The sequence below is a fragment of the Bubalus kerabau genome, chromosome 4 (genome assembly GCF_029407905.1).
Source record: "Bubalus kerabau isolate K-KA32 ecotype Philippines breed swamp buffalo chromosome 4, PCC_UOA_SB_1v2, whole genome shotgun sequence".
NCBI lineage: Eukaryota > Metazoa > Chordata > Mammalia > Artiodactyla > Bovidae > Bubalus > Bubalus kerabau.
Genome location: NC_073627.1, coordinates 11,946,397 through 11,970,675, shown reverse-complemented (window position 1 = coordinate 11,970,675; position 24,279 = coordinate 11,946,397). Strand labels below are relative to the sequence as shown.

Below are 24,279 nucleotides of genomic sequence, written 5' to 3'. Positions count from 1 at the left end.
TGTCCTGAGAACCATGGTGCCCACTCCATGAAGGATGGTACAGGTCACACAGCAGACAAAACAGCACTCAACATGGGGCAAGGGTTGAACACATGGCTTCTCTTATAACCAGCTGAAATATGAGTGCAGCCCTAGAAAGCCCAGGAAAATCAATTGCCAAATAATTCGAAGGCAAAGAGGTCAGTAAGACACCAGAGGGAACACAAGTGCATAAAAATAGCCATGAAAATCAGAAAGTCGAGCCTCTGAACAAGCCTCCTGCTCCTTGTTGCCCAGCCTTTTGTCTTTGCTGGAAGGCCCTGCTCACACATCCTTGCCCCATCCCAGCCCCGTCTGGCAATAACTAGGAATCACTGTTTGGATCTGACCTCAGGCATCAGCTCCTGTGGTTGCCTTCCCTGCTCCCTGTGCCTCTCACAGGTTGGGGGACACAATGGCTGTCTCTCAGTTTTATAAAAACTTTCTTCCAGAGAAAAGGTGGGTGAGAGATGCTGGGCTGGGACAGCCAGTGCCATGGAGATTGTTAGAGTGCCAGTCAGGGTCCTGGGCTAGGGACACCCTTGACCCCAGGACAGTGGGGCAGGGAGGGACATTAATGGTCTTGGTCTCAAGACTCTACTAGAAGAATAAAATATTTAAGTTCCAACCTCTTAGAGACAAGAGAGAAAAATTTTTAAAGTACGAAAAAGAACAAGAAAACAAAGTAGACAGAAGAGACATGATAATTAGTCAAAAGCGAGTCTCCCATTGACAGTCACAATTCATGCCAATGGGCTAAGTTCCTCCAAAATATGATCAGATTGAGAATTTCCCTGGTTGTCCAATGGTTAGGACTTCCCACTTCCACTGCAGGGACAAGGGTTTGATCCAAGGTCTGGGATCTAAGTTCCCACAAGCCACATAGCACAGGAAATAAAAAGATCAGAATTTCCAAGCAAATTTATTTTCGGAAGCTTTCTTAAGCATGATATTGTTTTAAATAATGTTTTTCAATAATTATATTTTGCAAGCTTAGAAAAAACATAAAAATGGACTGCAAGGAGATCCAACCAGTCCATCCTAAAGGCGACCAGTCCTGGGTGTTCATTGGAAGGACTGATGTTGAAGCTGAAACTCCAATACTTTGGCCACCTGATGTGAAGAGCTGACTCATTTGGAAAGACCCTGATGCTGGGAAAGATTGAGGGCAGGAGGAGAAGGGGACGACAGAGGATGAGATGGCTAGATGGCATCACCAACTCAATGGACCTGAGCTTGGGTGGACTCTGGGAGTTGGTGATGGACAGGGAGGCCTGGCGTGCTGTGGTCCATGGGGTTGCAAAGAGTTGAACACGACTGAGAGACTGAACTGAATACACTGAATACTGAATGGGAAAAACAACAACAACAACAAAAGCCCAGCAAAACAGGGATGTGGCTGGAACAGCCGAATCTGAGAGAAAGCAGCAGAGTTGGGACAAAAAGCAAAGATCCTGAGGTGGGGGTGAGGAATGCAGACACAGCAGACAGTTTCAGACAAAACACAGCACAAGGCAAAAGACACTGGAACAGACAGAGTGCCAGTGACGGCTGTTTCTGCCAGCAGCACACACATCTCCCCTCTGGTCTCCCTGCATCACGGGGCTGGAGCCCAGAATCTCCATTCTGCCTGCCTTGCAACAGTGGCTTCTACCAATGAGAGTGCTCACAGGAGGCTTAGAAGGAGGAAGAGGGGAAGGAAGACATCTCTCTGTTTATTGGGATTAATGAAAACTTCATGTATTTAACATAGATAAACCACCATCACACCAAATGGAGCAAATTACAAAACTTTCCTCAATCAACAAAATTCCAGTGCCTTCTAGACACTCCTCACAAATCACCTACATGGATGATGTCAGGGGCTGGGACATTTCCCCACCTGGGCTCAAGAAGTGACCTCCTGACCCTCATAAGCCACCAGAGTCCCTCCCTGGCCTTCCTAGCCCTTCTATCAATTAATATGACTCACCTCCTATCTACTTAAAACTCCTTATTTAACCTAACTGACCTGGTTTCATCTCCAAGGGAGTTCTAAGGTCAGCTTACCAACAAGACATCTAAATAGAAGAGCCTATATGGAGAAATAACCAAAGGGCCTGAGGGCCTTTGCAACAAGGAAGGAAAAGCTCTAACACTCATATTTTTCTAAGCTTGCAAAATATAATTATTGGAAAACACTATTTAAAACAATACCATGCTTAAGAAAGCTTCTAAAAACAAACTGACTTGGAAATTCTGAGTTACTCTTCAACTTAAAAATCTGTTTAATGAAACAGCTTATATAACTCAATATTTTTAAAAAGCCAATCAAAAAATGGGAGAAGACCTAAATAGATACTTATCCAAAGAAGACATACAGATGGCCAACAGGCACATGAAAAGATGCTCATCATCACTAATTATTAGAGAAATGCAAATCAAAACTACAATACTACAATAAGGTATCACTGCACACTGATCAGAATGGACATCATCCAAACGACACAAATACCAAATGCTGGAGAGGGTGTGGAGCAAAGGGAACCCTCCTATACAGTTGATGGGAATGTAAATTGGTACAGCCACCTTGGAAAACAGTATGGAGTTTCCTCAATAAAACTAAAAATAGAACTACAATATGATCCAGCAACACCAACAATCCCACTCCTGGGTGTATATCCAAAAAAAACAAGGACTTTATTTTGAAAAAAGACATGCCCCTCCATGTTCACTGTAGCATTATTTACAATAGCCAAGAAATGAAAGGAAACTAAGTGCCCATCAGCAGATGGATAGATAAAGAAGACATGGTATATATACCCAATGCACTGTTACTCAGCAATTTAAAAAATATTGCCATGTGCAGCAACTGGATGGATCTAGAGAATATCATATTAAGTAAGTCAGAGAAAGACAAATATTATAACACATATGTAGAATTAAAAAAAATAATGAATTTATAAAACTGACACACAGACAGAAAATAAAACATCATTACCAAAGGTAAAAGTGAGGGGGAAAGGATAAATTAGGAGTATAGGTTTAAAAGATACACACTACTAAATATAAATTAGAAAAGCGACAAGGATTTACTGTATAACACAGAGAACTATATTCAATATCTTGTAATAAGCCGTAATGGGAAAGAATCTGAGATATATATATGAATCTGATATATATATGTATAAAACTGAACCACTTTGTTGTAACCCTGAAAGTAACACAAAAATTAAAATATACCTCAATGAAAGAGAGAAAATGAAAGAAGGGAGGAAAAAAAGGAAAGAAAATGTTTTTAATGGACTTTAAAATGATTGTTTCTGTGTTAAAAAAAAAAAAAATCATCTCTATCTGATTTGACAGCTTAGGTACCAGGACCAACCAGGTAAATCTGAAGTGACTAAGGCAGTGCTTCCTAAGAGCAAATGGGACCTGTCATCCCAAATCACTACCACGTCTTCTGCAAATACTAGATCAACACCAACTATTGTTTGATGACAGGCCATCTAAAGCTTGGAAACAGTCAGTTTAGATCATCCAGCAAGTGAAAGGCAAAGTCAGAAAAATCATGGGACTCTGGGATCAGACCATATAGAAGAGTCTTGTAAAAGCAAACAAGTCAACACTTGTGCACATTGAAGAGAACATGACTCTAGTTTCTTCTCTGTCTCTTTGGGCCAGTTCAGAATAACTAAGCACCTACCCCATTGACCTCTATTGCTGTCAGCCCAACTGAAATCCCAGGCATGGATAGCATCAATGGCAAAGATCCCTCCAGATGACTCCAAACCCAGCCATCAAGTCACTCCCAGCTTTCAGTCCTGCCTAGCTGAGGCCCCAGACATTAGAGAGCAGAAACCACCCAGCCCTACTGTGCTCCATCCAAACTCCTAACCCACAGAAGTAATGGATATAATAAAACTGTTTTATGCACTCCCAAAAAACAAATAAGCAAAATAGAGTACCTGGTCTTGGTGACAGACTGGTCCATCTCTCTCAAAAGCTGACAGATCAATCTTTTTCAACAAGGATTTTAATTTTAATCTAATAGATATACATTCAGCTTTTGAGTCTAAAAACTTGATTATCCATTCTTTCTGAGGATACATGTAATGTTTATGACAGACCAGGAATTCAGCTACAAAGAAGATCTGAGGAGTTCCTAAGAGTAGAACCCATATAGACTCTCTCTATACAACACATGCACATGTATGCACACACCAAACAAACACTACACACACAATGCATACAGTGAGTGGAATAGAGCACAGAGAAAATAATTAGCTACAGACAAGAATAGACAGAGAAAAGGAGAATAAAGTGGTAGAAAGGAGAAAAAGTAAATAGAAGAGTGACAGTGATGACAGACAGCAGCGAGTGGTGAATCTGGCCCTTGATGGCTTCTGCTGGATGTCTTATTCATAGTTGCCATTTGGAAATCTGTTAAGGTCTTCTATCCTGTCTGGCAGCCCTGTTTCCCTTTCCCTTGCCCCTGCTTACTGCTGCCTCTCTATGCCCCAGTCCTGTCACTTCCCAGGCAGATCCACCTTCTCTTCTTTCCCTTAGAAAAAGTCCATTTCCTTGTTTACTCTTGTGAGTGGTTAACCTAAACTGATCAGAAACATGCTTCCAAGCTCAAGTTTAGGAAACATAGAGTGGGGAGGTAAGGCAGGGCCAATGCCAAGCAGAGAGGACCCACAGAAGTCAAGGAAAGCCTTTACTCCCCAGAGAGGCATGTCCAGTCTCAGAAGTTCTGATCAAGAGTCCAGACTTCAGCTTACCTCCAGAATCTAGAAGGGAAGATTTCACCTGCAGACAGCGGTTCACATACTCGCCTTTCTTTGGCTGATCTTTGTAGATGAACTCATACTCCTCAGAGCTCTTGCCTCTGCAGATGAGGTACTTGTAAGGAATGGGTTTATTCATGTGCTGCTTGGAAATTATGGTGCTGCCTTCAATGAGGGACCCATTCTCATGTAAGTCTCTGTGAATAAACAGGAGAGCAGCTAGTTGTCTGAAAATCCCCTCCCAGAAATTTTCATTCATCTCAAACACAAAATGAAGTACAGACCCAAAGCTATAAATACATGCTGACTGAGAAGATGCTTCTAGAACAAGGCTCTGTTTCCACGTGGAGACATAAAGAAGACCAAGATGAAGTATGACAAAGAAGTGCATTATAAGGAAGAGTTTTTTGAAATATTCATCTCCCAGAAGTTCTAACAATTAATCAACTTGATCAGAATTATGATTTCAATATATTTCAAAGACTGGACATTCTGTACATTTCCTTATGGGTCAACTGGGATATACTCACTTGCTGTAGTGCATCTCGCAAACATTATGACTCCATGCAGGCTTCCCGAATTCTTTTCCGCCCCTGACAAATACTTTGTGTTGGTGGGGGTTAAATTCGAAATGTTTAGAAATAATTGCATGGAAGTACACTGTGATTCCTTCTGCAGAGCTCAGCAGGCTGAGGGAAAGTCACATAGGAAAACACCAATTATATCTGGGTTTCTCTACTCCCTGCCCACACACACATGCAGGCACACATGTGCACACATGATCTTGTTTCTGGGCTGTGCACTAACACACACCCCAGCAAAGTGTAAGAGAGTCCACACTTCAGATAGACTGCCTACCATGTGGGTCCCCTTGTGGGTCTACGGTGGAGGAGGACAGTGGGCACAGGGTGGGGTGATCTCTGCCCAGCTCCAAAGAGCTGGGGTTGGTGGGAGGGGGTGACTGAGTACTCTGGGGCATGACTGCCTCTCTCCTGACTTCTGTAGGTTCCATGCTGTTCAGGTCCCCAGAGACCATGTGATGGAGCATTTCAACCAATCAAGAAACTGGGACAGGTGCCCCTCCCCTGCCTACCTCCTGAGCATTGCCCTTTGCCCTGCAAGTCAACAAAAAGGTAGCCTGGGAATCTCCTCTGGGGTGGCGTGGCCCTTTCTAGCCCCAGTGCTGGGTGGGGGCCAGGTCTGTGCCTCCCTTAGCCAGTTGCACCCACCTCTCCTTAGCTCGCTGTGTGCTCTGGTTCCTTTGCTCCTTCTCATTTTTCACAGGGGCTGCATTATTTCCATTATTCCCCTCTGGACTCTTCAGGTCCTTTGGCTTGGCTTTGACATTTTCACCTGTTTTCCCTCCAGGAACAGCAGTCTGATCCTTGGTTGCAATTTCCTGGAACAGGCAAATTCCCAACCTTTATACCAGGCTCCATGCTTGCCCCCAACACGGGATGCTTGTCACAGTTGCCAGACTGGTCACATCCCTTCCCTGCTCAGAACCTTCAAATGGCTTCTGGTCCACCCACCACAGGCTCCAAGGATTCCTGTCCCCAGCATCGTCAACCCCAGCCTCAACCCTGGCCTCTCTTCCGTTCACCTGCTCTTGGAAGAAGCAGCTTTCCTGCTGCCCCCTAAACAGGTCCACCACACTCTCCCTTGGGGTCTTTGCATGTCCCCAGATAGGCACATGGTTTGCCTGTCACTCTTTCAGTTCTCCTTGGAGAGGCCCTGACTGGCATCCGCCTCAGTACATTGCCCTACTTCTCTCCAGGGCACTTTGCACAGTCTGGCTTTGCATGTCTTTCTCCCCACTAGAATTTGAGCTCCCAAAGGCAGGACCTGGTCTCATTCATGGCTATACTCCCAGCACCTAACACATATTCACCAAATGATTAATCTGTGGAAGGAACTGGACTAAAAGGAGCAACCCATGGGATGGACAGCAAGGATGGGGAGGGTGTCCTGGAGAGCCGACAAGGCAGGCACGAGGCACTTTACTTGGTGGTGGTCTCGGGAAGCAGGGACGCTTGTGGGTGGCTCTTTTGTTTTCTGAGTCTTATTTTTAACATCTTTCTCAGCTCCTTTCACTGAAACAGCTGACTCAGCTGCAGCATCACTTGCCTAGAAGAAGTAAAGACCCCAAAACATCAGGGCCAAAATGACAAAGCGCACAGGGAAACTTGGACTCAGTGGCATAAGTGTCATCCTCTGCCACCAGCCCAGGAACAGGGGTCAGCAACTCAGGGTAGACTAATAGCCCCTTCCATAGCCCCCATCCCAGGAAGCAAGTCCCAGTGGATGCTCTTCCAAGACACTGAAGTGATATCAGAACTGCACTGCACAGCAAGGTGTTGAGACATGGCAGGCCAACCCTGGTTATCACTCCCCTAACTCACCCCAGAGGCAGGATCCCTGGCCTGATGCCTGATGGTCTGCAGATCTTTTCTGGGCTTGGAGGTGTCCATCTTTGGCTCAGGCAGCAGGAGCTCCTGGGCAGTATCCTTCTACCTAGGAGAGCCTTCACTGGCAGAAGTGGGGAGATCTTTACACTTGGAGGGGCTTCGGGAGTGGTGGTCATTCCCTTCTGGGAGGGCTCCTCCCAGAGTCTGGTCCTGAGGTGCTGGGCTGCTCAGAGACTCAGTGCCCGTGGCTGCTTCTGCCTCTCCTGCAGCCTCGCCTTGCAGAGGGTGGCCCATGGCCTCCAGCAGTATTTTGCCCACACTTGGAGACTGCCCTGGCTGGTGAGTGGTATTACCCTGCTGAGCTGGGCTTTGACATGGAGCTGTGTCCTGGAGCCCAGGGTTTACAAATGAACTCAGACTACAGGGCCCCAGTGAGGACGGGGACAAGGAATCCAGCTCTGCAGATGTGTAAGTGTTAGGGGAAGCACACTGACTGAAACCGCCCACCCTGGCCAGACACCATAGTAACCATTTGCATGAGTTTTACAACAGGAGGTCCTGGTAAGGAACATGGAACTAATAAGCCACCACCAACTGGAAGAGTTCAAGAAAGGTCAAAAGGAGACACCACATGTCCGACCACCTCCCAGAATCCTTCTCTCTGGCATCCATCTTGGCTGAACAAGGCATGTACCAACGAGGAAGGACTCTGAGTCAGATGATTGGCTAAAGACAACCAGGAAACTAATCTCATCCCCATAAAACCCAAGACTGAGAGCCACGTGGCAGAGCAGTCCTCCTCAGTTCCCTTACCCTACTGCCCTCCACCCAAGTGCCCTTTCCCAATAAAATCTTTTGCTTTGTCAGCACATGCATCTCCTCAGACAATTCATTTCCAAGTGTTAGACAAAAGCCCAGTTTCGGGTCCTGGAAGGGGTCCCCCTTCCTGCAACAGAAGCATTCTTCCAATTCCTTTTCTTCCTTTTACTCTTTCTGTGCTGCTAAACAGAAAAAGAGACACTAATTTTGTTTCTCAAGTTTACTATACTCTCACCAATGTTTTCCTTCAATTTCCTTTCAATTTCTGAAATACATCAAGCATAGCTCAACCAAACCACTGAGAGTGTTAACAGCCTCAGTAGAGAGGCCAGAGGTCCCCAAGCAGCAGGAGCAAATAAACTGCAAGTGGCAGACATTAATTTTTTTTTCCTTCTCTACACAAAATTAAAGGTTTCTTTTATTTCTGTGTTATCATGGCAACACCTGGATCAGCCTGAACTTAACTTTATCTCAAACTTTGAGCTAACCGAATGCATTTTTCTTAAGGAAATAATTCCTTCTACAATGTTAATGAACCATGTATTTGCTTGGAAATCTGCCTTTCTTCAAGATTCATGTCAATTGTTTCATGGCCTGGGATGTCATTATGGCCTCACCTAGTGCCAATGTTATCTCAAAATGCATGTTGTGGGTTAGGGGCCTGGTGCAACTCTCTCAGTTTTGAGGTATTTCTTTTCTTTAATTAGCAGCTTGCTAACAGGTATATAAATCCTTACTAAAAACTAGCAAGGGGGTCACTCTTTCTGCCCCCTTCTGATGTCTATGTCAGAAACTTTCTCTATCTCTTTTTATGCTGTAATAAAACTTTGCCACACAAAAGCTTCTAGTGATCAAATTCCTCTCCTCTGAAGGCCACGAATCCCAGCATCATTCACAGCTCGCAGAAGCAATCTTACCACCTTACAATGGCTATATCTGCCATTCCTTTATTTTGGAAAGAAACTGAACATGAAGTGAATCAGGGTGGTAAACAGAGTTGAGGCACAAGCTGGAAGCAGTGATGGTCACATGCTTTGTTTTGCTCAACCCAATCTGAGACGCTCATGTGAAATTCCTTCCAATGGGACGTCCCTGTGGGTGTGTGCTACAGTCATGTCCAACTCTTTGGGACCCTATGGACTATAGCCTGCTACGCTCCTCTGTCCAGGGGTTTCTCCAGGCAAGAATACTGGAGTGGGTTGCCATGCCCTCCTCCAGGAGTACTTCCCAACCCAGGAATCTAACCCACATCTCGTGTGTCTCCTGCATTGGTAGGCAGATTCTTTACCACTAGTGTTAGGGGAAGCACATTGATTGAAACCGCCCACCCTGGCCAGGTACCATAGTAACCATTTGCATGAGTTGTTTTATGACAGGAGATCCTGATAAGGAATAGGGAGCTAATAAACCACCACCAACCAGAAGAGTCCGGGAAAGGTCGAAAGGAGACACCGCATGTCCGTCCACTTCCCAGAATCCCTCCCACTAGCAACCACCTTGGCTGAGTGATGCGTGCGCCACCAGGAAAGACTCTGAATTAGAATGATTGGCCAAAGACCACCCGGAAAATCCCATCACCATAAAACCCGAGACTTCGAGCCATGCAGTAGAGCAGTTCTCCTGGGTTCCCTTACCCTACTGCTCTTCACCCAGGTGCCCTTTCCCAATAAAATCTCTTGCTTTGTCAGCAGATGTCTCTCTTTGGACAATTCTTTTCCGAGTGTTAGACAAGAGCCCAGTTTCGGGCCCTGGAAGGGGTCCCCCTTCCTGCAACACTAGCACACACTGGGAAGGCCATGTCCCTGTAAAGGTGGCTTTCAAATGTCAGAAAGCATGCAGAGGCCCCCACACTTTACACTCCTATTTGGTATTATGTACAAAATAGAGACGCAAAAATGAGCAGAAGTCTAACTTGTTCCTTCCTGCACTTGCACTGGCATATTATGCCTCTGCCTGCAGATGATCCTCACTCAAAGTCAAGAGTCCTCAGCTTCAGAATCAGAGACGAGCTTGTGAGAAGTAGGTGTGGCAGGCCCCTGCGAGGACCCCAAGGGGCTGGATGCCCTGCATGCATGGGGATCCTGCTTTGCTGCAAATATTGATTAGTTCATTAAGTGCCAGTAACCTGTGACCCTCACTGCCACTGAAGCCCAGTGTGGGCCTAGGGCTTGGCAACTCGCCCCTTGCCTGGGCTGAGTCTCTGGGAGAGGGAGATTGAAGACCTTGGGGTTTATCTGCACATGGGGTGGGGCAGCCTGGTTCTGGGTCAGTTTCCAGATTTTCTCCAAGAAATCTGACCAAAATTCCAGCCCATCTGCTTGAAACAAGCAGCATAGAGCACAGCCTGCCCTAAATGGCAATTTCCCAGTCTGACATCCACACCAGCTAACACTGTGGTAGAAAGAAGCTTAAGGAAGGTCATTCAAGGCAATCACACCCCCAACTTTCAGGGCATATATATCTCTGAAGATCTTGCCAACATACTGATGGTGACTCAGCACAATGGAGGGAACTTCAGGTTCTGCATTCCATGGTGCTGCTGCCAGTCCAGGCTTGCTCTGTGAGCACTACTACCAAGCAGCTCCCTACCCCTGACACCCGACTCTGATCTGACAGGTCTGGAGGCCTAGGCACCAGCATCTCCTTTAGCTATCCTGGTGGTCCTGACATGCAGCCTCACTGGGAACCACAGGGCAGACCATCAGGAAGCTGTGTGCAGACCCCACAACCCCAAGCCCTTTGCAGAGTCTCCTCCTTTTTGACTGCGAGGCTGGCTTAAATTAAGTTGCTTAGCTCTATGCTGATTTAACAAAAGGAACCTGGAACTCTGTCCTAAGCACAAGGAAAAAGAAAGGAAGACATGTTCTTCCCCCACAAACCTGATGTTTAGTGGGATAAAAAGACTAAAAACAAGTGGTTTTAGCATATTGGAAGGACGGGGAGGCTTCCCATGGAAGAGGTGCAGGTTGAGTCTGAAAGTCATTGAGAGACAAGAAGGCAGTTTCACGCAGTCCAAGGATTTCCGGGACATGTGCATCTGAACATGGTCAAAGCCATGGGCTGCCTTTGAGAGGGTAACAGGCAGAAAGGCCAGGAGTCTCCAAATGGAGGAAATTGGCTGCAAGTGTCAGACATTTTTTGTCTTAAGCAGCAGGAGGAGACAAACTAGTGTTAACTTTTTCCCCCCTTCTCTAGCAAAGAGTCAGACACGACTGAGCGACTGAACTGAACTGAACTGATACAAATTTAAAAGAGGCTTCTCTTAAAATTCTATGTTGCCATAATGACACCTGGTTCCACCTGAACTTAGCTTTTCTCAAACCTTGAGCTAACCAATGCATTTTTCTTATGGAAATGTTTGTCTTAAGCTATGTTAATGTACTATGTATTTACCCGAGACTGTCTTCAAGTCATTTCTGCCTAAAGGCTCAGAACCCACTTGACAATCCAGTATGTTATACTCATACATTGTTCTCCTAATCTATGTTATGAAACTATATATTTGTATGGAAATCTGCCTTTCTTCAAGATTCATGCCAATCGTTTAATGGCCCAGGATGACTCACCTGATGCCAAGATGATCTCAAAATGCATCTTGTGGGTGAGGGGCCTGGTGCCACTCTCTGAGTTTTGAGACATTTATTTTCTTTAATTAGTAGACTACTAGTAGCCATATAACATTGTCAACTACAAATTGGCACTTACCAAGAGCACTGCCAACTATTGAACAACAAAGGCGTTTGCCATCTGCCTCTACGGAGGTTGAACCCCATGCTGCTATAGCTGTTGACCTTCAACAACCCCTGAAGGTTGAAATAGAGGAAAACAACAGAATGGGAAAGACTACAGATCTCTTCAAGAAAATTAGAGATACCAAGGGAACATTTTATGCAAAGATGGGCATGATAAATGTCAGAAATGGTATAGACCTATCAGAAGCAGAAGATATTAAGAAGAGGTGGCAAGAATACACAGAAGAACTGTACAAAAAAGATCTTCACGACCAAGATAATCACGATGGAGTGATCACTCACCTAGAGCCAGACATCCTGGAATGTGAAGTCAAGTGGGCCTTAGAAAGCATCACTACGAACAAAGCTAGTGGAGGTGATGGAATTCCAGTTGAGCTATTCCAAAGCCTGAAAGATGATGCTGTGAAAGTGCTCCACTCAATATGCCAGCAAATTTGGAAAACTCAGCAGTAGCCACAGGACTGAAAAAGGTCAGTTTTCATTCCAATCCCAAAGAAAGGCAATGCCAAAGAATGCTCAAACTACTGCACAATTGCACTCATCTCACACACTAGTAAAGTAATGCTGAAAATTCTCCAGCCAGGCTTCAGCAATATGTGAACCGTGAACTTCCAGATGTTCAAGCTGGTTTTAGAAAAGGTAGAGGAACCAGAGATCAAATTGCAAACATCCGCTGGATCATGGAAAAAGCAACAGAGTTCCAGAAAAACATCTACTGCTTTATTGACTATGCCAAAGCCTTTGACTGTGTGGATCACAATAAACTGTGGAAAATTCTGAAAGAGATGGGAATACCAGACCACCTGACCTGCCTCTTGAAAAACCTGTATGCAGGTCAGGAAGCAACAGTTAGAACTGGACATGGAACAACAGACTAGTTCCAAATAAGAAAAGGAGTACGTCAAGGCTGTATATTGTCACCCTGCTTATTTAACTTCTATGCAGAGTACATCATGAGAAACGCTGGGCTGGAAGAAGCACAAGGTGGAATCAAGATTACCGGGAGAAATACCAATAACCTCAGATATGCAGATGACACCACCCTTATGGCAGAAAGTGAAGAGGAACTAAAAAGCCTCTTGATGAAAATGAAAGAGGAGAGTGAAAAAGTTGGCTTAAAGCTCAACATTCAGAAAACGAAGATCATGGCATCTGGTCCCATCACTTCATGGGAAATAGATGGGGAAACAGTGGAAACAGTGTCAGACTTTATTTTTGGGGGGCTCCAAAATCACTGTAGATGGTGATTGCAGCCATGAAATTAAAAGACGCTTGCTCCTTGGAAGAAAAGTTATGACCAACCTAGATAGCATATTCAAAAGCAGAGATATTACTTTGCCAACAAAGGTCCATCTAGTCAAGGCTACAGCTTTTCCAGTGGTCATGTATGGATGTGAGAGTTGGACTGTGAAGAAAGCTGAGCACCAAAGAATTGATACTTTCAAACTGTGGTGTTGGAGAAGACTCTTAAGAGTCCCCTGGACTGCAAGGAGATCCAACCAGTCCATCCTAAAGGAGACCAGTCCTGGGTGTTCATTGGAAGGACTGATGTTGAAGCTGAGACTCCAATACTTTGGCCACCTCATGCGAAGAGTTGACTCATTGGAAAAGACCCTGATGCTGGGAGGGATTGGGGGCAGGAGGAGAAGGGGGCAACCGAGGATGAGATGGCTGGATGGCATCACCAACTCTATGCACATGAGTTTGGGTGAACTCCGGGAGTTGGTGATGGACAGGGAGGCCTGGCGTGCAGCAATTCATGGGGTCGCAAAGAGTCAGATATGACTGAGCAACTGAACTAAACTGAACTGAACTGAACCCCTGAGGGAGTTCAGGGTGAAGTGAGGCACTCTGTGCTCCAGGGAATCTGGTGGGACAGGTCTTTAGACAGTTGGATGTTTTTATGAACAGATTTTATGATCTCAGTACTTGCATCTCCTCATATCTAGAGAAGCACTAAATCCCTTCATGGTAGTATCAGATCCTCATGACTAACAAAAAGCCTTTTGTAAAATGAGTGCTTCATGGTATTGAACTCCCCCTTCTCCAAAACCTTATATATTGTCTTTCCCCCACTGCCACTTTGGAGCAGTCTCTCAGAGCTATCTGAGATGCTGCCTCCCAGGCTGCACTCCTCATTTTGCCCCAAATAAAACTTAACTCACAACTCTCAAGCTGTACATCTTTTTTTAGTTAACAACATTCAGCTAAAAACTAGCAAGGGGAAAAAAAAAAAACCTAGCAAGGGGGCACTCTTTCTGCTCCCTTCTGATGTCTATGTCAGAACCTTTCTCTATTTCTTTTATACTTTAATAAAACTTTATTACACAAGAGCTCTGAGCGATCAAGCCTCGTCTCTAGCCCTGGATTGAATTCTTCTCCTCCGAGGCCAAGAATCCTGGCGTCTTTTGTGATTCAACAACAACCTTTTACCTTCTAGGCTGACCTGCCACCCAGAATCAAAGCTTATGCATAGACAGAGGACCCCACATGACTGGCCCTCACTGTCTGTCAACCTCATCCCACCCTAGTCCTGCCCTGGCCTCCAGCATCAATCCTGTTTTTTACTTTCTGTATTTTAGGATGTTTGGGCATTTGGGGGGACCTTGCTAGTCCTGGGCAGACTGCCCCTCCCAGGGTTAGCTAATACCCAGAGAGAGGTGGTGACTCTCCACAAGCACATCTTTCATCTGCCCATCAACCAACATGGAGCTCCTTCCCCTACCCCCAACTCCTTTATTAAACTCTCCCTACAAGCCAACATTTCCTGCTCTAAATCACCACAGGGCCAAGTACAGGACATCTAGACCAACCTACAGCCCAGAGTCCACCAAGAGCATTCACACTAGCCAATTCTGAACCTCCTCAAACCTGCCTGCCCTGTCCCACAAGGCAGGCTCAGGGCTACTTTCTCCCCTTGCTCCTTCTATCTCCCCTGCGGCTCTTCAGGCATGGCCCCTCCTCCTGAGAGCTGTAACTCTGGCCTCTCCTGTCATCGCTAATCACATAATCAGGGCGCCTCTGGCCTCAGGTTCCCTGTCTCCCCAGACATCTCCTTCACTTTGTCCTCTGCCCCACACCCCTCGACAGACCACCTGGATATCCCCGGTAGGAAAGCAAACCTTCGCAGCCCTGCACCTGCTTTATTTCCCTCTGTAGCAACCATCAACTAAACTTAGCTTTTATTTTCTCTTCCCTCCAGGAAGGAAGTCTCTATTTTCTTCACTGCTGTATCCACAGTGTCTAGAACAATCCCAGACCCCCTGTAGGTGCCTAAATGCTTCTACCTCATTATATAAATTCCTCAGAAAGTCCCCTGTCTCCCTGCAGCACCAGCATGTTCCCTCTGCTCCTGGGACCCCCCATCCTCCTCAGTTGGGTCTTTCTATGATCAGATTCATGAACAAAGGATTCTGACTTATGATTCATAATTTGTCTTTCCCTTCTTTGCCTCACCTTCTTCTCTTATCTCTATTTAATTGTGCTTTTTATAAACTGCTTCAAAATACTTAGAATAAGGTCTAGATTTTGTACAGTCAATTAGTTATCTCAACATACGTCTGGTAAGTTAGTTCTCTCAACACACATCTATGGGGCTGCTTGAGTGCCCGCCCTCCTCACAGTTTTATAGGCAGGGCTGGGATGCTGGCAGATCTCAAACCACTGGCACGCTTGCTATAACAAGGCTTGAGGCTAAAGTTTAAAGTTTTCCTTGACAAAAGTCAAGTTTAGATAGCCCTGTTACATATTTATTTATTCCCGATTATTGTGGTCTGTCATTTTGACCTCATTAGTAAGGAATATGTACACTAAAACTAAACATTCCTGACTGGGAATGCACACACAGACATGCACCCCCGATCTCTGGGTATGGGCAGTGGATGGAGGCTGTTGGGAGGAGTCCCCAAAAGTTCTAATGATGTCCATGTTGACGATGGATGGTTGTGGATGAGTATTCACTTAGTTAACCCTGCATCTATGTTATAAATACCCTTTAGAGTGGGTATGATATTTAACTAGGGCTTTCCTAGTAGCTCAGTAGTAAAGAATCCACCTGCTAATGCAGGAGACACAGGTTTGATCCTAGGGTCAGAAAGATCCCCTGCAGAAGGAAATGGCAACCCACTGCAGTATTCTTGCCTGGGAAATCCCATAAAAAGAGGAGCCTATTGGGCTACAGTCTACGAGGTTCCAAAGAATTGGGCACAACTTAGTAACTAAACAACAACAGTGTATAATTAAAACTTATAAATGAGTTTGACTTGGAAGGGATGTTAGGGAGATTTATGGGGACTGGAATGTCCTGTCTCTGGATCTGGTAGCAGTGACAAGGCTGTATATGCAACAGAATATTTAGGGGACTCTCCACTCCAGTACTCTTGCCTGGAAAATCCCATAGATGGAGGAGCCTGGTGGGCTACAGTCCATGGGGTCGCAAAGAGTCGGACAGGACTGAGCGACTTCACTTTCACTTTTCACTTTCATGCACTGGAGAAGAAAATGGCAACCCACTCCAGTGTTCTTGCCTGGAGAATCCCAGGGACAGGGGGAGCCTGGTATGCTGCCGTCTATGGGGTCGCAGAGAGTCGGACACGACTGAAGCGACTTAGCAGCAGCAGCAGCAGCACTGAAGACTTATGCATTTTGCCCCAAACCAATTATTGTTGTTTAGTCACTAAGTTGTGTCAGACCGTTTTGTGACACCCTGGGCTATAACCTGCCAGGCTCCTCTGAATGTGGGATTTCCCAGGCAAGAATACTGGAGTGGGTTTCCCTTTCTTTCTCCAGGAGATTTTCCCAACCCAGGGATCAAACCCTACTCTCCTTCATTGGCAGGGAGATTCTTTATCACTGTGCCACCTGGGAAGCCCAGAACCATTATACTTTGATCCAAAAGCTATGCTGTGCCAGCTGTAAATGCATACATAAAGGCAACTTCTATTCATTCTAAAAAATAATTGACTAGGAAAAAAAATAACAGTTTGCTACTTCTTAGGAGGAGGTATTGGTCAGAATAAACCTCTAGTTTTACAATGAGTGTCAGTTTGTTTTTCCATCAAAAAAAACCAAAGGCTTCCCACACAGGGAGAGCAGAGAATGGAGCTCGAGCAGGCCAGCCTCATTCACTCACCTGCATGCAGGGTCAGGAGCACATGGTGGGGCTGGCGGGGTTGGTGGGGTGCTGCACACCCTTAAGAGACAACTATGGCAGGAAGTAGGGGTAACAGGTGGGAATGCTAACTATTTAGGAAGTTAGTGAAGTTACTTAACAAAAGTTGAAGTGTTAGAGGCTAAGTGGGCCTGCATCTCTTGCCCAAAACACAGGGGTTCTCTGCCTTATTCTGAGCTGATAGCGTTAAGTACTTAGAATAGGAAACAGGAGTCCAGAATGGCAGTGTCTAAAAGACAAGGAAGGGAAAAGCCAGCGAAAATAGAACAAAGGAAGGTTCAAGGACTGGAGGGAGGACCTCAGGTAGAACAAACAGCACTCCTGGTTAGCCCAATTTACATAGCACAGGCCCAGGGGGAGGAAAAAACATGTAAAAAGAGGAGCCAAAGGGCCAGGGGTCTCCCTCTCTCCCGCTCAGGTGCTCTCTCTCTCTTCTCTTCTCTTCACGTCTCTTGGGTCGGCATGCCCTCACACCTCAATGATGTATTTTCCTTTATTTTCTAAATAAAACTGATCTGTCCGAGAGGTATAACACAGTCTGTCTGAGAGCCGAGAACTATAAAACGGACTGAGAGCTGTGACGTGCAGAGGGCTTTAACATCCGTCGCTTCAAATTTTTGTTGAGAAGAGACAGAACCAAGGAGATTACACTCCCCTGACATCTATGGTGCTGTGACTCGGGTTTAACCTAGCTGAAACAACCTTGCACGGCCCCCGCAAGGAGGAGGCCAAGCAGGGCAGGAGCCCAACTCAGCGAAAGCTCCCGCAGTAGAATTGAATGCGAAGAAAACCCAGTGCAAGGGAAAGAGGCTCATTGTGCTGGAAACTGGGACAGGGAAAAACGAACTCAGCAGAAAGCTCACGCAGCTCAGTCCCAGACACCAGAAGACCTCTGGTTAAGGTAGGAGGTCCTCGCTCCTATGGCTGGAGGGACATATGCCTAACGAAATCTTAATTCCTTTACAATCTCTCATTTCTTGTTTCCTTGAAACCCCACCCCCACCCCCGCGAACAGGCGGGTGGCCATGGGCGCAATTGAGGCGTTCTGGAGAGGCTACTCCTCAGCTATATCCCAAAGGCACTATCAGCTGAGCCCCAATAGCTGTTACCCAAGCCGGTGGGGGTTCTTCTGTCCTTAATCTTCTTTGTGTCAAGGATCAGGCCAACGAAAACTGTGAGCACAGGATTTTTTTAGCAGATTTTCCAGCTGGCTATGAAGGGGATTCCCTGGCACGTTTTTCCCACTGCTTTTTCCTCCCGTCCTTCATGTCCTCTCTCCCAGGACTTGAGCCTGGCCAAATCCCATCATGCCTGGCTTCAGGACCTAATGAAGCTCAGGCTTTGATGTCTCATTGCAAAAATTCAGTGAGAGACACAGCAATAGGTAAGAGGTGGATTTGTTAGGATTCAGAGAGAAGCACACTCTTCAGGGTGTGGGCCATTGCAGTGGGCAAGGGCTTTGGCCATGGAATGAGGCCTGGCTAGGTTTTGTGAGCTGGGTGAATTCATATGCTAATGAGTGGGAGGATCATCCAAACCATTGTGGAACCACCCACTCCTCCATCTTTTGACAGTGGCTTGGAGCTGTCCTGCCACCTCTGGGTGTGTCATTTAGCTTACAGATTGGGGATTAAGATTTACTTGAATTTGACTTATCATCTTGGTTAAATCAAAAACGGATTGATTTTAATCAGTTTATGTTATGCCCTTGCACTATGTCATTCTTTCAAAAGTTGTGCCCTGCCCACCCCCTTCCCTCCTGTTTCAAGCTCTTTTCCTGAGCCCCATCCAGACCCACAATGTTGCCTCTACAATCTTCTGGAGGGACAACCAGAAAATAGCTGGCCCTTCGGAGGGAAACACTGTATAATATCCAATCCCTCTAGATATTCAGGCCTTCATCTTCCATGTTTCCTACAACATGTCCAACATCAGCATCTCTCAGTGAACCTGCTAGGGCAGGCGACAGGCACACAATGCCTGCTAGAAGTCCATCAGTTGGCATCCCTTCAAAGGCAGCTGGGCTTCCAGGGATAATGTTTGCCACTTTGGGAGTTTGCCATGCAGGCCAGTTAGGCCCAAACCCTTACCACTCTTCTCCTAAAGTTGCAAACATACCCCTGGGTCAAATCTCTACTCTACTTTTATGGAACATCTGGTCTGTTGCCTCTTAACAAATTTGTTCTTAAGCCAATTACTAACTCCTACAACCAGGACCCTGCCCCCCTTGTAGGCAACATTGGTCTACCCAGTCTATTATTAAAACACTTTAATGCCCCAACTGGGCCAGATAACCCACTCCTTTGTCATTACTTCTGTTATTACCTTAAGTGGGTCTATGACAATGAAATGTTTACCATTGGAGGCACCCTAACCTGCTCTTATGGAGGACTAGGGGAGGAAATAAGTGACTTACAAACCCTTAGATCAATAAGAGGATAAGGTTTATGACTGTTTTACTGTTTCCCAATCTCAGGGCACAGGCTTGGATTGCTTTACATCATAGTATCTATTCCTGTCTGCCATGAACAAACTGGCAATGAGTTAAAATTACAACCCCTTAATCCTCCCCAGCACTGGTCATGCTGGAGACCTTGGGGATGCCCAACTCCAGTCCAGGGATCCCAGGAGGTCAACCTACCTTGACCTGCCTAGAGATCTGGTCCTCGATAGCTTGTCACACCTCAACCTGCTTGGGGATCCGCCAGTCCAGGGGCCCCAGGAGGTCATCACACCTCGACCTGCCCAGGGACCCAGTTCTTGGGAGGCCAGCCTGCCTCATCCTGCCTGGGGATCTGCACCCTGACCCGGGGACGCCTGGCTCTCAGGTTGCAACAGTATTGGGTAGGATAAGCTTCAGAAAGACTCACCCATAAGGAAGTCCACCCATGGAAACAGAAGGAAGCCTATTACCTGTGGGACTGCGCCCAGTCTCAGCAATAACTCAGGAGCCCAATTTGAACCCCATTGCCTTTCTGGAAAGGCTAAAAGAGGTGCTCCAAAAGTTTATCAATTTGGACTTAGACTCTTACAAGGGACAGGTAATTTTAAAGGACAAATTCCTGTCCCAATGTGCATCAGATATCAGAATAAAGTTACAACAGCTACAGCAGCAGGACCCTGCTTCCTCTTTAGATGAGATGGTCCAGACAGCTACCAATACCTTTTATAACAGAGAACAGGACAAGGGGGCCAAGGCCCAGGAGAGGGAGAAAAGGAAAGAGACAAGGCATGCCCAGATGCTGGCCGCCCTCCAGGGAAGCCCTATGGCAAACCCTGAGTACTTGAAGGACAAGGCAGGAGGCAAATGCCTAATCTGTAGACAGGCAGGACATTGGGCCAAAGAGTGTCCAAACCATGACAAGTCTCCTAAAATGGCTTTCTATAAATGCCATCAACAGGGACACAGCATGGTACTCTGCCCTCAGGACCAAAGAGCCTCAAGGTCAAGTGCCAAGCCTTCCCTCACGATGGTCCAACAGGACTGAAGCAGGCCCACTTCAGCTAGCCCACTTGTCACAGATAACTATCACAGGGCTGGAGCCAAGGGTGCAACTGGGTGTGGCAGGTAGACCTGAGAATTTCTTGGTTGACACAGGGGCTACCTACTCTATCCTACTCCAGAGCCTTCTCCTCCCAAACCTGTACCATTTTGGGTGCTACAGGAAAAACAATTACAAAAAGACTCACCTGAGCACTTTGTTGCTAGGATGTTCGAATACTTTCCCACCAGTTTCTAGTGGTCCCTGACTGTCCTCTTCCCTTATTGGGAAGAAATCTCTGCCTTCGAAACCTTGCAGCTATTGCAGTCCTGATAAAAGATGCTTTAAAACTCTCTTTTGAGGGCAAACTATTTTTACCAGCCACCAAATGAAACAACTCCTAAATGGGAGAGGCCATTTATGGATGCCGGATCAAAGAGTCCTCAGATATCAAGTAGTGCTGATGGAAAATCCAGGGCTCACTATATCCCCTTGTGAGGTTCTTAACCCAGCCACCCTCCTCCTGCCTGCCCCTGAGGGCTCTCTTCCCTTTCACTCTTGCCTAGAAATCTTGGACCACTGGACAAAACCCTGAGAGGGATTATCAGAGGATCCTCTGACCAGTCCTGAGAATATCTGGTACACTGATGGAAGCAGCTTTGTCTTGGATGGAAAAAGAAGAGCTGGATATGCAGTAGTCTCCAATTTTGAGACCACAGAGACTAAGACTTTGCCACCAGATACTTCAGCCCAATTAGCTGAGCTCATAGCCCTGACTTGAGCTTTAGATCTGGGAAAAAGAAAAAGAATAGCCATTTACACTGACTCCAAGTAAGCCTTTCTGGTGCTTCATGCATATGCTGCTATTTGGAAAGAAAGGGGCCACTTGACCACCCGAGGGTCCCCAATCAAATATGGTAATCAAATTCTTAGACTCTTGGAGGCAGTCCATCTGCCTACTGAGGTTTCAGTCTCCCACTGTAAAGGACACCAAAAAGGGAGCACGGAAGTGGCACGAGGGAACCAAGCAGCTGATCAGGCAGCTAGGAGAGCAGCATTACAGAACAATGACCTAATACGGGTTGCCACCTTAGTTCCACAGACTAATTTGCCAGAAACTCCTTCATATACTGAAGGTGAGACTCTTAAAGTTAAGAGTGAGGGCTTTCAAGAAGATCATATGGGGTGGTTCCAAAAGGAGGGACTCCTTTGTCTGCCTGGAAACCTCCAATGGAAGTTGGTTAACTCCTTACATGCCACCACTCATTTAGGGGAAAAGGCCCTCCAAAGATCACTAGAAAGTCCTTCAGAAGAACAGGCCTCCAAACGATTATAAAGCAAGTGGTCTCCTCTTGTCCCACTTGCCAATTAAACAACCCCCAAGGAGCTCAAAGACCCCCCAGCTGGTCCAGCCAGTCCAATGACATAGGGCCTATTCAGAAGAGGACTGGCAGATGGACTTCACCCAGATGCCAGTTTCTCAAAGGTATACATACCTATTAGTCATGGTAGATACATTCACAGGATGGATTAAAGGCTTTCCCACCCAGACTGAGAAGGCTGAGGAGGTGGTAAAAAAACTGCTCCATGTAATCATTCTGAGATTTGGTCTTCCGAGGTCATTACAAAGTGACAATGGGACATCATTTACTTCTAAGGTCACCCAATGGGTGTCTAAAGCATTGGGCATTACTTATTATCTCCATTGTACCTGGAGGCCTCAGTCTTCAGGAAAAGTAGAAAGAGCCAACCAATTCTTAAAATCAGTGATAAAAAAATAACCCAGGAGAACTCCCTGGGATGGAAGGAGGTTTTACCAATAGCTCTCCTCCGCACCCGTATTGCCCCTAAGGAACAGGTTGGTCATAGTCCTTATGAAATGCTATATGGGAGACCTTTTGTTTATGTCAGTGACCTCTTCCTAGATCCAGAGGCTCAGACCCTCCAGTCTTATACCATGGCCATTGGGCAATTCCAACAGGATATACACTTGTGGGGTGTGAACCAGGACCCAAAAGATTCTAAGGAGTCACCACTATATACTCCAGGAGCTCAAGTCCTAATTAAAGTCTGGAAAGATGGGTCCCCAAAGGCTCAACTCCAGCCCACATGGAAGGGCCCTTACCCTGTAATACTTTCTACCCCCCCAGCAGCCAAGGTACCAGGACATGACTCCTTCAATCGCTACTCACGAGTCAAGCCATGGAAGGAAACAGAAGAGGACACTCAATATACCTGTGAGCCCCTGGGAGATCTCAGACACCTATTCAGAACTACCAGTGAGTGCCATTCTAATGAACACCCCCAAAATCTAGTTTCTGGGGATAAGATTTCTCAGGATAGCTCTAAAGAGCCAACACAGCTTGGCGGAGATTATACTCCAAAACAGACAGGAGATAGATCTTCTGATCTCTGAACAAGGAGGGACTTGAGCCATCCTGACAATGGGAATTTGGAGTTGGCTAATGCCCCTACTAGTCCTTGTTATGCCATATTGATGCTGTTTATGATTGTTTCATGTATTATCAATTGTCTAACCCACTTTGTCTCTGCCCAGGTCAACATGCTACAACATGCAGTGCCAGTTAAACAAGGATAAATACAACGACAGCTGACCATGGAAAATATCACTCACCCTTAGATGGACACCGCTGTAAGGACTCTGAGGCCTGAGACTAGCAAGAGGGGGAGGCCCAATGCCCCTCGCTGTCCCAGTTCAGCAGGAAGTAGCCAGAAAGAACTTGACCCCCCTATTCCCAAAGAATTGGGCCTCCCATCTCTTGAGGGGGGAATGTTAGGTAGTTAGACTAGGAAACAGGAGTCCAGAATGGCGGTGGCTAAAAGACAAGGAAGGGAAAAGCCCGCAAAAATAGAACAAAGGAAGGTTCGAGGACCAGAGTGAGGACGTCGGGTAGAACAAACAGCACTCTTGGCTAGCCCAATTTACATAGGGCAGGCCCAGGGGGAGGAAAAAACATATAAAAAGAGGAGCCAAAGGGCTGGGGGTCTCTCTCTCTCCTGCTCACGCGTGCTTGCTCTGTTTCTCTCTCTTCTCTTTGCGTCTTTTGGGTCCGCATGCCCTCACGCCTCAAGAATGTATTTTCCTTTATTTTCTAAATAAAACTGATCTGTCTGAGAGCTGTAACACAGTCTGTCCGAGAGCCAAGAACTATAAAACGGACTATCTGAGAGCTGTGACACGCCAATGGCTTTAATGTCCATCGCTTCAAATTTTTCTTGAGACAGAACCAAGAAGGTTACACTCCTCTGACAACAGTGATAGGGATAGAGCAGGACTGTTAAATAGTTTATAATTCACCCTAGGGGATTAAAGACAAAAAAGAAATTTCTAGGGAATTTGGGAAACTGTTGTAGGCTAATGACCACTCAAGGAAAGAATGCAGCAACCTAGAAACAATCTACGCTACCTTGAAGGAAAACCAAGCATCCAAGTACCAGGCATACTCAAGCCACAAGTCCTGATAAATAAAACACAAGACAGTGGATAAGGGGTCTGAAACTTGTTACATGAAGTCAGCAAGTTAGTGGTCCTTGAAGAGGAGCATTTCTGCATGTAGCCAAGATAGGAACATAGGTGAAAGGGGCAAGAGACTAGGTGAAAGAGGACATTATACTGAAACTTACTGAGCCCATATTTGTTCTTAATGCCGCCAGACAGGCCAGTAAATTGGGAGACAAGTTGTTGGAGCAAGGAATAACAATTTTAATCGGAAAGCTAGCAGACCCAGAAGATGGCAGACTAGTATCTCAAAAAACCATCTTCAGTTCAGTTCAGTTGCTCAGTCGTGTCCGACTCTTTGCGACCCCATGAATCGCAGCACGCCAGGCCTCCCTGTCCAT

At 46.1% G+C, this 24,279-nt stretch overlaps 1 protein-coding gene across 1 annotated transcript in view; it reads right to left on the bottom strand.

Annotated features, from left to right (window-relative positions):
* Positions 1–24,279, bottom strand: part of RNF213 (ring finger protein 213) — a 142,137-nt gene that overhangs the window by 104,195 nt on the left and 13,663 nt on the right. Inside the window, 5 exon segments of the mRNA XM_055579591.1 lie at positions 4,782–4,984; positions 5,318–5,476; positions 6,017–6,186; positions 6,792–6,914; positions 7,190–7,582. Of these exon segments, the coding sequence (XP_055435566.1) occupies positions 4,782–4,984; positions 5,318–5,476; positions 6,017–6,186; positions 6,792–6,914; positions 7,190–7,582 (1,048 nt within the window).